The following is a 13,638-nucleotide window of genomic DNA, read 5'->3' as shown; positions in this document are numbered from 1 at the left end:
TTATTTTGATGTAGGGATACATTCACGGATGAGAGTGAAGGGATATTTCAGAGCCCTCTTCAGCTCCTCTCTGAATTTACTCTGGGTCAGGGCATAAAGGGCAGTGTTTGTACAGGAGCTCAGGTAGAAGAGCACAGTCCCAGATATGTCAGCGATCATAACAGGATGGTCATAACTGGGGTAAAAATGGTTGTTGGTAATCTTCATCAGTAAGAAAACACTGATCTTGGTCATCCACAACAATATAAAACTGCCCGAGACAACAAACAGCAGGATGATGGATTTCCTCCTGTTGACCATCTCTGCATCTCCTCTCTGGTCCCTGTTACTGGGAGCTCGGAGACCCCTGCGTGCCCGATTTGCCAAGACAATGTGCCTGACGGTCAGAGCATTGAACAGCAGGATCAGGAGGTAGGGGATCAATGGGTTCAGCAACTGGTGGAACCAAAAAAATGCCACCCATCCTGGCAAGATATAGAACTCTAGTCTGTTGCCACAGCCCCAGGGCACACCACCCCATGTGCCCAAAGATTGGTATCTGAAGTAAAATGGAATGTTCCTCAAAATGCTCACTGACCAGACAATGGTCACCACCAAGGCTGCTGTTCTGGCAGAACAATATCTGGCTTTCAGATTGTGGCAACAAATGGCCACAAAGCGGTCAATAGTGAAAGTGATGGTCAACCAGACTGAGCAGTCAGTAGTGGCATAGCCCATGATGTAGTTAGTACGGCACACTGCTGTGTAAAACAAGAAGGAAACTGGGAAATATTTGAAAGCCAGTGTTATAAGTATAATGTTGAAGACAATGACCAGTAGATCAGCTGTTGCCATGGAAATCAAATAGAGAGAAGTACTCTTGCTGATGCCACACCTCCCACGAGAGAGAATCACAATCGTCACTAGGTTAGCTGCAAGAGACATTGAAAAGTTATTCCATATGTGGGATCATGAATTTTCAGTGTCACAGTGGGCACCCAGATCACAGAGACATGGTTCCAACAACAAGTACAGGGAGGAGTTCAAATGGATAACCACCAGATGTGTCATGGAACTTTATCTTCTACACTTTGAGCAAAGATCACTTTATAATTCAGGAAATGAGTACCCAACATTGAACAACATCCGATAAGCAATAATCTCATTAATTCAAGATATTTCTTGCTACCTTAGTGTGGGATATTGATTGAGCAAGGGAGATTAGTGAGGAAACCCAGGATTACTAGTGTGTTGGGATCTTTCCTATCCAATAACGCAGGCAGAAGTGCCTTTGGCTTGAAATCACATCCAAGATCAGCCTCTCAGACTGCCCAGTACGCTGGCAGCATGACTCTGCAGGACAGCGTTTGAATAATGTGCTACAATTCTGGAATTCATTTTCAACACAGAATCTTCAGATTCAACGTTTACCACACATTGAACCAAAGTTCGTGAATAGGGTCAAAAAGCTAAACAAAGTGGGAGTCACCAATACATAATACACAATTTGGAGAGCTAATTACAAGATTGCCTCATTCAAAGTGGTTCCATACAGAACTCTCCCTTGTACAATGAGATAAATGCGACCAGAGTGAATGACTACAGACACTAGTCAATGTATTCATGACTGAGAACAGACAGGAGTTGAAATGACCTCCTAGAAAATTCCTGTGAGGTGTTGGAATTCACACCCAGAGTAAATGACTAAAGCTATGGCTGGGCATTGAATTGATTATACAACCGGAAACTGAGTTTGTTTTTTTTTGTTCAGTCTTGTCTTTAGGGTGTAGCTGTTTGTTCTAGGGAGACGTACTCATCCCTAGTTGGATGAACTAGGGATGAACTTAGTCCAAGAACTCCCCACCTACGTTCGGGACACCACCCATGCCCTCCACCTGCTCCATGATTTTCGCTTCCCCGGTCCCTAACGCCTTATTTTCACCATGGACATCCAGTCCCTGTACACCTCCATCCCCCATCACGAAGGACTCAAAGCCCTCCGCTTCTTTCTTTCCCGCCGTACCGACCAGTACCCTTCCACTGACACCCTCCTTCGACTGACTGAACTGGTCCTCACCCTGAACAACTTCTCTTTCCAATCCTCCCACTTCCTCCAAACGAAAGGAGTAGCCATGGGCACCCGCATGGGCCCCAGCTATGCCTGCCTCTTCGTAGGATATGTGGAACAATCCATCTTCCGCAACTACACTGGCCCCACCCCCCACCTTTTCCTTCGCTACATCGATGACTGTATCGGCGCCGCCTCGTGCTCCCACGAGGAGGTTGAACAGTTCATCCACTTCACCAACACCTTCCACCCCAACCTCAAATTCACCTGGACAGTCTCAGATTCCTCCCTCCCCTTCCTCGACTTTTCTATTTCTATCTCAGGCGACCGAATCAACACAGAAATCTACTACAAACCAACCAATTCCCACAGCTACCAGTTAGCTTTACATCATTGACACAGCTACCACAACTCCTACACCTCCTCCCATCCTGCCCCCTGTAAAAACGCCATCCCATTCTCCCAATTCCTTCGACTCCGCCGCATCTGCTCCCAGGAGGACCAGTTCCAAAAACGCACATCCCAGATGGCCTCCTTCTTCAAGGACCGCAATTTCCCCCCCGACGTGGTCGACGATGCCCTCCACCGCATCTCTTCCACTTCCCGATCCTCCGCCCTTGAACCCCGCCCCTCCAACCGCCACCAGGACAGAACCCCACTGGTCCTCACCTACCACCCCACTAACCTCCAAGTACAGCGCATCATCCGCCACCATTTCCGCCACCTCCAAACGGACCCCACCACCAAGGATATATTTCCCTCCCCTCCCCTATCAGCATTCCGTAAAGACCACTCCCTCCGTGACTCCCTCGTCAGATCCACACCCTCCACCAACCCAACCTCCACTCCCGGCACCTTCCCCTGCAACCGCAGGAGGTGCAAGACTTGCGCCCACACCTCCCCCCTCACCTCCCTCCAAGGCCCCAAAGGAAACTTCCATATCCGCCACAGATTCACCTGTACCTCCACACATATCATCTATTGCATCCTTTCCACCCGATGTGGCCTCCTCTATATTGGGGAGACAGGCCGCCTACTTGCGGAGCGTTTCAGAGAACACCTCTGGGACACCCGGACCAACCAACCCAACCACCCTGTAGCTCAACATTTCAATTCCCCCTCCCACTCCACCAAGGATATGCAGGCCTTTGGACTCCTCCATCGTCAGACCACAGTGAAACGACGATTGGAGGAAGAACGCCTCATCTTCAGGCTAGGAACCCTCCAACCACAAGGGATGAACTCGGATTTCACCAGTTTCCTCATTTCCCCTCCCCCCAGCCTGTCTCAGTCAAATCCATCAAATTCAGCACCGCCTTCCTAACCTGCAATCTTCTTCCCGACCTCTCCGCCCCCACCCCAGTCTGACCTATCACCCTCACCTTGACCTCTTTCCACCTATCACATTTCCGACGCCCTTCCCCCAAGTCCCTCCTCCCTATCTTTTATCTAAGCCTGCTGGACCAACTTTCCTCATTCCTGAAGAAGAGCTAATGCCCGAAACGTCGATTCTCCTGTTCCCTAGATGCTGCCTGACCTGCTGCGCTTTTCCAGCAACACATTTCCATCTCATCCCTAGTTGCCCCTTTGAAAAGGTAGGGTGGGGATGTGAGCTGCCTTCTTGAACTGCTGCAGTCCATGTGCTGTGGGTAGACCCACAATATCCCTGAGGGAGGGAATTCCAGGATTCTGACCCAGCCACACTGAACGAACAACGTGAAGCTTCCAAGTCAGGATGATGAGTGTCTCGGAGGGGAACTTGCAGGGGGTGGTGTTCCCATGTATCTGCAGAGCTTGCCCTTCATCATGTCTTTGGAAAGTGCTGTCGAAGGAGCCTTGGGGATATTTCGGTATTGCATCTTGTCGATGGTACACACTGCTGTTACCATAGTCCTGCACATTCTTCCACTCCAGAATGAAAACAAAATTCCACCTAGGGTGCCCGGAATGAATCCCTCCCTCCCATTCCCTTCAGCAGTACATCCCAGTCTCTAACCACTCACTACCATGAAACAGTGTTCCCTCAAAGCTCATTTGTTCCTCTTGCCCATTGTATTCTATCTAACAATCCCATCCAGTCTGCAGGTTGGCCAGTTAGCTTTACATCATTGACACCAGCACATGTAGGGCTTACCACAAAGGCAAATTCTTTCTGTCAGAATTGGATTCCATTGTTCACTCCTGCAATGTTATAAATTACACAAGTGCCCAGCGTTCCGTGGGGATGCATAGACTGATAGAATGATAGAACATAGAGGGATCCTATTCAACTCATACCTCTGGTCCTGAGAGGGAACTTTCTACCTCATCATTCTAGTATCTCCCACACTTTATATGTACTCTACCTGAGATGATGTTTCCTCTGATGGGGGAGTCTAGGACCGGGGGTACAGTCTAAGCATAAACAGGTGAAAGTTTAAGACTCAGATGGGGAGTATTATCTTTTCTTTGAGGGGTGTGAGCCTTTTGAATTGTTTGCTACTGACAGAACTGTGAGGGGTAAGAGTCCTTGTGCATGTTTAAGGCTGTGTCAATAGATTCTTTTGTCAGTTGGTGAACAAACTGTAATGGGGAACGAGCAGAACATGAGGAATGTTGGGACCTGATATGATCCGCTTTATCGGTCAAGCAGGCTCCAGGGGAGTTTTCTCCTGTTTTTATTCTGCCCATGCCCAGTACCCCCACCTCCAACCCCGCTCCCCGTCACCTCCAGTTCCAAGGATATTGCACAGCCTCTTTCCACTCTCCATACAACCAAAGATTTTCATTCCTGGTAACATTCCAATAAAATACCACTGCAGCGTCCCCAAGGTCACTCCTTCAATCAGACCATCCACATCCCACTTCCAAAGTAATCCATCAAATATCTCACCATAAAACACAGACAGAACTATAAACCCCACATTCAGTAACGGGGAAGATCTCCTCACCTGGAACACAGACAATTGCAAAGAAATGGAAGAAAGCGAATAAGACCTGCAGAATTATTGGTCCTTGCATTGTTAATGTTGGGTGATCTCATTCATTAACTCTCGCGCAGGGCTTGGAGTCTGGACTGAGCTCCTGGGATAAGAATCAACACTCCCTTATACATGATCGTAAACCACGTGTGTGACGGCTGGTGTCTGTTCCAGTCTATTAAACACTCTCTTCAAAATCATCCACATTACATTGTGCATTCCCACAACACCGGTATATTCCATGTGGAACTGCTAAAGGATTGTGAACAGCACTCCCTGATGGAATGTTTCCAAACTTGTTTTCCAAACCGTGTTCTGCCAACATGTGTTTTTGTTCACTTGGTTCAGTTTTCCTCTGTGTTTAGTTTTGTTTCACGTGTCAGTCGCTCAGTCTATTGTTATCTATGGAGGGTTTGCTTTCTGGAATTTAGGGACAACAATAGATTGCTGCCCATTATCTTCTTGAGAGGACGTTCCCAACTGTGCTCTGAGTATGAACTAGCACAGGAATCATATTTGCAAATGAAATGGTCCTAAAATAATAAATATAATTCTATATCTCAGACAGATAACAATATTCACATCAAAATCTTTTGCAATGAATAAAACAATCAGATGGATTTTAACTGAGCCCATTGCTGCTCCATCAATTGGAGTCCAACTCAAACCCTCTCTATCCAACTCGGTCCATTTGAAGGAATAGAGAATCATTGAAGATGGTCACTGCAGTGCCAGCCTTCCTCAATGATGTTTGGATTGGAAAGGGAACCCAGTTAGGCTTCAGTTTGATAAACCCTTAGTTACACTTGATCTGTGTAAGTTCATCACTGTGTGCGGGACCGCTCCTCAGGAAGATGGTACTGGCCTTTGGAGAATGTACAGTGTGGATTCAGCTGAATGACAGGAGGAGATAAAGGATGGGATTATGTGTGTGGAAAGGAGAAAACAGGAATGGGACTGTGGCGGGGAAGGGAGTTTTAAAATTTAATCCACATGCATTGAGAGACTGACATGGTAAAGTACCTCAATAATTCAGGTAGAGTAAGGATCTGGAAACCTTCCACCCAATCGCTAACCATGCTGGGAATTAATTGCATCATGCATTGTTAGCACGGACACAATTGTCTTGGACAAATAGAGAAAGAGTGAATGAGGAAAGTTAGCTGCATCATCTGACTGAATGATATGCTGTACCAGTGGGCTTCACCCTTTCTGGGTCTCTGAAAGTGGGGTTCAACTGTCCCTTTCAACAGGGGGTTTTCATGGAGAGCAGAGGAGAGGTGAGGGAGAACTGTCAGCTACTCAGTTATCTTGGCTTAGGAGAGAGGTAAAGAGAGAGAGAGACAGAGACAGAAAGCGAGAGAGAGAGAGAGAGGTGGAAGCACACTCTATCCAGTCTGTCGCCGATCCTCAGGGATGATGAACAATAAACGCTGGCCCAGATAGTGACACCCATATCCTGTGGCTGAGTAAAACATAAAAGTAGGTGGGAAGGGTAGCAGGGTTAGAGGAACAAGTCTGCAAAGGCCATAGCTGGCCAAGGATGTTACAAATGTGGACAGCATGGTGAGGCTGGAAGAGATTGCAGAGAGAGGCAGGTTTGTCGGGTCTGAAGACAATCACAGTGATCGGACGGTAACTTTTATGATTCAATGCGGCAGTGGGAGAGTCATTGACGTCTACAGCACAGCTCATCGGGTAGACGCTGGCCAAAAATCCACCGAGCTATTCTAATTACATTTTCTAATACTTGGTCCATATCCTGGAACATCTCGCCATTGTAAGTACATTTCTAAATACTTCTTCAATGTTAGAAGGCTTTCTGCTTGTACCACTCTGACAGGCAGAGAGTTCCACTTTCCCACCACCATCTTTGTGAAAACATTTTCCTCACATCCCATCTGAACAACCTGCCCCGACCTCAAATCTAGGTCCCTGGTTCTCCATGCTTTCAATCAAGGGGAAAAACTACTTCCTGTTTCCTGTCTGTGTCTCTCATACAGTTGCACATCTCAACCATGTCTCCTCTCAGTCACCTCTGCTCCAAGGAAAGAAACCCACTCTGTCCAATTTCTCCACAGAACTGAAACTCTGTCCAGCCCAGACAACACGCTGGTAAATCTCCCTCTGTACCCTCTCCAGTGTAAACACACCCCTCCTATCATGTGGATTCCAGACCTGCACACAATACTCTCGCTGTGGTCTAACTGAAGTGCACTGGAAATCCAGCCCCACTATTCACCAAGTTCTCAAGAACATGAACATTTGATGAAAGCACCACATTGCCCAATTGTGCACAAATATCCAATTTCTGTTAAAGGGATATGCACACCTTTTTAGCATAATCGTGAAAAGAACTATTTATTGCAATCAAATTATTTTTAACAAATTTCAAAACCTGTGTGCAATCGTCAATCTGCAACTATAACTTTATTGTTTGCTCTTCAAAGACTTTTGTTCACACAGAGAGATGCACAAAAGGGATGGAGAAGGTATGAACATTATGCGTGGAGGTAAAATAAAATCAAGGAAACATAAATTAATAGCTCCAGTTCAGATATGTTTCTCTCTTTCAGATTCTTTCGATTTCTTCACAAAAGTTTGATGATGAATGAGGTTGTGGGGGCACCAATTCTCAGTCTCCCATTCAGTGCTTGAAAATTTGTCATTTCTGTTTGCCTGGAAGTGATTTCCATTTGTCCCTTTTACCAGAGGGTTTTCAGGGAGAGCAGAGGAACGCCGAGAGGGAGTGCTGAGCTACCAGGGTGTCTTCAGAACAGAAATGCGGAGACATTTCTTCAGCCAGAGAGTGGTGGGCCTGTGGAATTCATTGCCACAGAGTGCAGTGGAGGCTGGGACGCTAAATGTCTTCAAGGCAGAAATTGATAAATTCTTGATGTCACAAGGAATTAAGGGCTGAGGGGAGACTGCGAGTAAGTGGAGTTGAAATGCCCATCAGCCATGATTGAATGGCGGAGTGGACTCGATGGGCCGAATGGCCTTACTTCCACTCCTATGTCTTATGGTCCTATGGTCTTTATTCAGTTCCCCATGCAGAAAGGAGAGAGTGATATGGATGCTCTGTCTTCACAGGCTGGCCCTTACACCTGTATTCTCCACACACTTGGCTGCACTGACCTGCCCAGGAAACAAACAAGAGATTGTCAATGTGCCGAGCTCGCCTGAACACACAACAACTGATGCTGATTAAAAACCAATCAAATTGTGCCTTGCCTGAACATACCCTCTCTCTCACCCACAAGCGCACACACACACACACAGATCCGCGTACTGTCACACTTTCTCACTGTCTCACACAGACAGATGCACACACACGCACTTGCTCTGTCTCTCTCTCTCACACACGTGCACACATGCACACCGAAACACACAGGCTCTCTCACACACATGCACATACTCTGTCTCTCTCTCTCACACACGCACACACGCACACCGAAACACACAGGCTCTCTCACACACACGCACATACTCTGTCTCTCTCTCACACACATACACACACGCACACAGAAACACACAGGCTCTCTCACACACACGCACATACTCTGTCTCTCTCTCTCACACACGCACACACGCACACCGAAACACACAGGCTCTCTCACACACACGCACATACTCTGTCGCTCTCTCTCACACACATACACACACGCACACAGAAACACACAGGCTCTCTCACACACATGCACATGCTCTGTCTCTCTCTCTCTCTCACACACACACACATGCACACATGCACACCGAAACACACAGGCTCTCTCACACACACACGCAACAATTTTTTTGAGACACTCTCTTGCTACCCCAACAAGACAATAATTTACATAAAACTGTCAATTTGCCCCACTAATTGTTTTCAAATTGAATCAGTTTTACCGCTCAGTTTTCTTGGTAGAAGAGCAACATTCTGTCCCATTTTTGTTTGTGGACAATAATAAAAGTAATCGTGCCTTCACATGTATCCACCCTTAAGAGAGATGAAGCACCTTTCCCAAGATGCATTTATTCTCCAAGTGCCTGATATACAGACAACAGAAAACAAAACTTACCTCTATTGGTATTGAATCATAGCTGATTCAAGACTTTTTAATAATGTTTTATTACCTTCCATTTAAATTGTTAACTCAATCCTTTGATTTTACACTCTCGACAATTCACCTACTTTCACATTATCTTTCCAACTGAAGGTACAGCCCCTAACTGCCATCTTTGTGAAATAGATAACAGGAGTTGGTTATTAATGAGGTCAGTCTCTGGGAATGGGTTCCAGCAAGTCTGGAAAAGTCCTTACCTCAGGAAGGTGATAAATGTTGAATGGTAACTGGGATATCGGGGAGGATGGGTTCAGACTGTCAGGGAGAGGTCACAGATTGGATTGCATTTGGACTGTGTTTCCTGTTTGTGTAGCTATTAATTCTCAGCTCTTGGAAGCTTTAGAGAACAGAAAACTAAATTATAAGTATGACTGCCTTTATCTGAGTGAACTGTAAAGTGGCTCTCATCCACATCTTCAGAAAATCAGCAAAGGAAAATTCATCCCTGCCCATGAACCATCCTATAAACCGCTGAAATAATCTGGTCAGTTTTTTTTATATACTTTAATGTGTCCCTGAACTGTGTTTGTTTATCTGTCTGTCTGCTGTGTGAATGAGACTGAAATCAAAGCTAATGAAGTGTAAAGTGTAGACCAATGGGAATACTTTGCTGGTTAGATTTACTCTGTTAAAATTACTCCTTTGTTAATAAATTGTTAAGCCCTTTAGATTAGATTACTTACAGCGTGGAAACAGGCCCTATGGCCCAACAAGTCCACATCGACCCTCTGAAGAGCGACCCATCCAGACCCATTCCCCTACATTTACTCCTTCACCTAACACTATGGGCAATTTAGCATAGCCAATTCACCTAACCTGCACATCTTTGGACTGTGGGAGGAAACCGGGGCACCCAGAGGAAACCCACGCAGACACAAGGAAAACATACAAACTCCACACAGACACTCACCCGAGACAGGAATGGAACCTGGGTCTCTGGTGCTATGAAGCAGCAGGGCTAACCACTGTGCCACCGTGCCAACCACCATATTTACCATACAAACCAGTGTCTTGAATTGATTATTCACAGAGTCTGAACCAGCTATTTAACAGGCTGTTTAGGAAGTATTGTGTCAATTTTGAGGGTCTATGAATGATTTAACTTTACTGTGTTGTGAATACAGAGGGAGGGAGGATGATTTAATCCGTCTGTCTGTCTCCATGTTGTAACAGAACATCAATATCGTGTGACTTTCCCCAGTCTCAATGGACAATGAAATGCAGCATGGGATTGCAAACTGATTCAGGATGAACCACATCACTCTCCTCCTGCTCAATATTCAATGTCCCTGTCAGGACTAATGGATCACAGGGTTTAGGGAGAAACCTGGAACAGGGGACTGAGTTGGATAGCAGAGTACAGATAACCAACCTCCATATTTTCTCTGTAACCTCCTCCAGACCCCCTCCCTATCACTGTAACCTCCTCCAGACCCCCTCCCTATCTCTGTAACCTCCTCCAGACCCCCTCCCTATCTCTGTAACCTCATAAAGCACCAATACCACTCCCTATCTCTGTAACCTCATCCAGCACCAATACCCCTCCCTACCTCTGTAACCTCATCCAGCACCAATACCCCTCCCTATCTTTGTAACCTCATTCAGTCGCTGTACCCATCTATCTCTGTCACCTGATGCGATCGCTACATCCCTCCGTATCTCTGTCATCTCCTCCAGTCCCTACACCCCCTCCCTATCTCTTTTATATCATCCTGTGTCTACACCCACTCCCGATCACTGTAACTTCCTCCAGCACCAATACCACTGCCACTCTCTGTAACCCCCTCCAGCCCCGGCACTCCTCCCAATCTCTGTAAACCCCTCCAGCACCTACACCCCCTCCCTATCTTTGTAACCCCTGACAGCACCCACACCCCCTCCCTATCTCTGTAACCCCCTCCAGCACCTACACCCACTCCCTATCTCTGTAACCCCCTCCAGACCTACATCCTGTCCCTATCTCTGTAATCCTCTCCACCCCCTACACCCCTCCCTATCTCAGTAACCCTCTCCAGCCCCTACACACCTCCCTATCTCTGTAACCCCCTCCAGCCCCTACACCCCCTCCCTATCTCTGTAACCCCCTTCAGCCCCTACACCCCTCCTTATCCTTGTAACCTCCTCCAGCCCCTACACCCCATCCCTATCTCTGTAACCCCCTCCAGATCTACACCCCCTCCCTATCTCTGTAACCCTCACCAGCCCCTAAACCCCTCCCTATCTCAGTAACCCCTCCAGCCCTTATAAACCTCCCTATCTCTGTAACTCCCTCTAGCCCCTATACCCCTCCCTATCTCAGTAACCCCCCCAAGCCCGTATACCCCTCCCTATCTCAGTAACCGCTCTCTATCTTGGTAAATCCCTCCAGCCCCTATACCCCTCCCAACTCAGTAACCCCCTCCAGCCCCTATACCCCTCCCTATCTCAGTAACCGCTCTCTATCTTGGTAAACCCCTCCAGCCCCTATCCCGTCCCTTTCTCGGTAACCCCCTCCAGCCCCTATACCCCTCCCTATCTCAGTAACCGCTCTCAATCTTGGTAAACCCCTCCAGACCCTATCCCGTCCCTATCTCGGTAACCCCCTCCAGCCCCTATACCCCTCCCTATCTCAGTAACCGCTCTCTATCCTGGTAAACCCCTCCAGACCCTATCCCGTCCCTATCTCGGTAACCCCCTCCAGCCCCTATACCCCTCCCTATATCAGTAACCGCTCTCTATCCTGGTAAACCCCTCCAGACCCTATCCCATCCCTATCTCGGTAACCCCCTCCAGCCCCTATACCCCTCCCTATCTCAGTAACCGCTCTCTATCTTGGTAAACCCCTCCAGACCCTATCCCGTCCCTATCTCGGTAACCCCCTCCAGCCCCTATACCCCTCCCTATCTCAGTAACCACTCTCCATCTTGGTAAACCCCTCCAGACCCTATCCCTTCCCTATCTCGGTAACCCCCTCCAGCCCCTATACCCCTCCCTATCTCAGTAACCGCTCTCTATCTTGGTAAACCCCTCCAGACCCTATCCCGTCCCTATCTCGGTAACCCCCTCCAGCCCCTATACCCCTCCCTATCTCAGTAACCACTCTCTATCTTGGTAAACCCCTCCAGACCCTATCCCGTCCCTATCTCGGTAACTCCCTCCAGCCCCTATACCCCTCCCTATCTCAGTAACCGCTCTCTATCTTGGTAAACCCCTCCAGACCCTATCCCGTCCCTATCTCAGTAACTCCCTCCAGCCCCTATACCCCTCCCTATCTCAGTAACCGCTCTCTATCTTGGTAAAACCCTCCAGACCCTATCCCGTCCCTATCTCGGTAACCCCCTCCAGCCCCTATACCCCTCCCTATCTCAGTAACCGCTCTCTATCTTGGTAAACCCCTCCAGACCCTATCCCGTCCCTATCTCAGTAACCCCCTCCAGACCCTATACCCCTCCCTATCTCAGTAACCGCTCTCTATCTTGGTAAACCCCTCCAGACCCTATCCCGTCCCTATCTCAGTAACACCCTCCAGCCCCTATACCCCTCCCTAACTCAGTAACCGCTCTCTATCTTGGTAAACCCCTCCAGACCCTATCCCGTCCCTATCTCGGTAACCCCCTCCAGCCCCTATACCCCTCCCTATCTCAGTAACCGCTCTCTATCCTGGTAAACCCCTCCAGACCCTATCCCGTCCCTATCTCGGTAACTCCCTTTAGCCCCTATACCCCTCCCTATCTCAGTAACCACTCTCTATCCTGGTAAACCCCTCCAGACCCTATCCACTCCCTATCTCGGTAACTCCCTTTAGCCCCTATACCCCTCCCTATCTCAGTAACCGCTCTCTATCTTGGTAAACCCCTCCAGACCCTATCCCATCCCTATCTCAGTAACCCCCTCCAGCCCCTATACCCCTCCCTATCTCAGTAACCGCTCTCTATCTTGGTAAACCCCTCCAGACCCTATCCCGTCCCTATCTCGGTAACCCCCTCCAACATTTCCAACATTCTCTGTATCTGTAGAACCTTCAATCCCGAAAACTGTTTGTGGAGATACCTGAGAGACTGGGTGAAAAAAATGCCCATCACTGTGTGGGAAACTTTAGAACCCCATATCTGTGTGAAAATACTATTTCACGATGATAAAAATCAGTTGTGAACATGTCTCTTCGGGCAACGAGAAAGATTCCAGAAGGAACGAGTCAATGGGAAACTGAAAGCGGTATCAGAGGTGTGTGATTTCTCTTTGCATGAATCTCCAGTAATGGACAGTGTTGCAAGAAATGTTGAATATTTTGATTGTTAAGGTCATGAAAAAATGCCTTCTGTGTGATAGAGGTGTTTGCTATTTTTTCTGTCTTTCACCCAATAACCTGCTGTTGTCAACAAAATCTATGATGCTTTGTGTGGCTGTGTCATATTGACAAACCACGAGATTAATGAACCCCAAAATTAATGATTCCAGAACCAGGGGTCACAGTCTAAAGGTATGGGGTAAACTATTTAGGGCTGAGACCAGGAGAAATGCCTTCAACCACAGCGTGGTGAAC

At 47.6% G+C, this 13,638-nt stretch overlaps 1 protein-coding gene across 1 annotated transcript; it reads right to left on the bottom strand.

Moving 5' to 3' along the window:
* Positions 1–834, bottom strand: LOC148139380 (galanin receptor 2a-like). The gene has a single exon (XM_087980862.1). The coding sequence runs from the start codon at positions 832–834 to the stop codon at positions 1–3; it is 834 nt and encodes a 277-aa protein (XP_087836988.1).
* Positions 835–13,638: the final 12,804 nt, after the last annotated feature.

The sequence above is a fragment of the Chiloscyllium plagiosum genome, unplaced genomic scaffold (genome assembly GCF_037043375.1).
Source record: "Chiloscyllium plagiosum isolate Xiang-an unplaced genomic scaffold, Cpla_swu_hap1 HiC_scaffold_38, whole genome shotgun sequence".
NCBI classification, from domain to species: domain Eukaryota; kingdom Metazoa; phylum Chordata; class Chondrichthyes; order Orectolobiformes; family Hemiscylliidae; genus Chiloscyllium; species Chiloscyllium plagiosum.
This window is presented reverse-complemented; position numbering and strand designations above follow the sequence as displayed.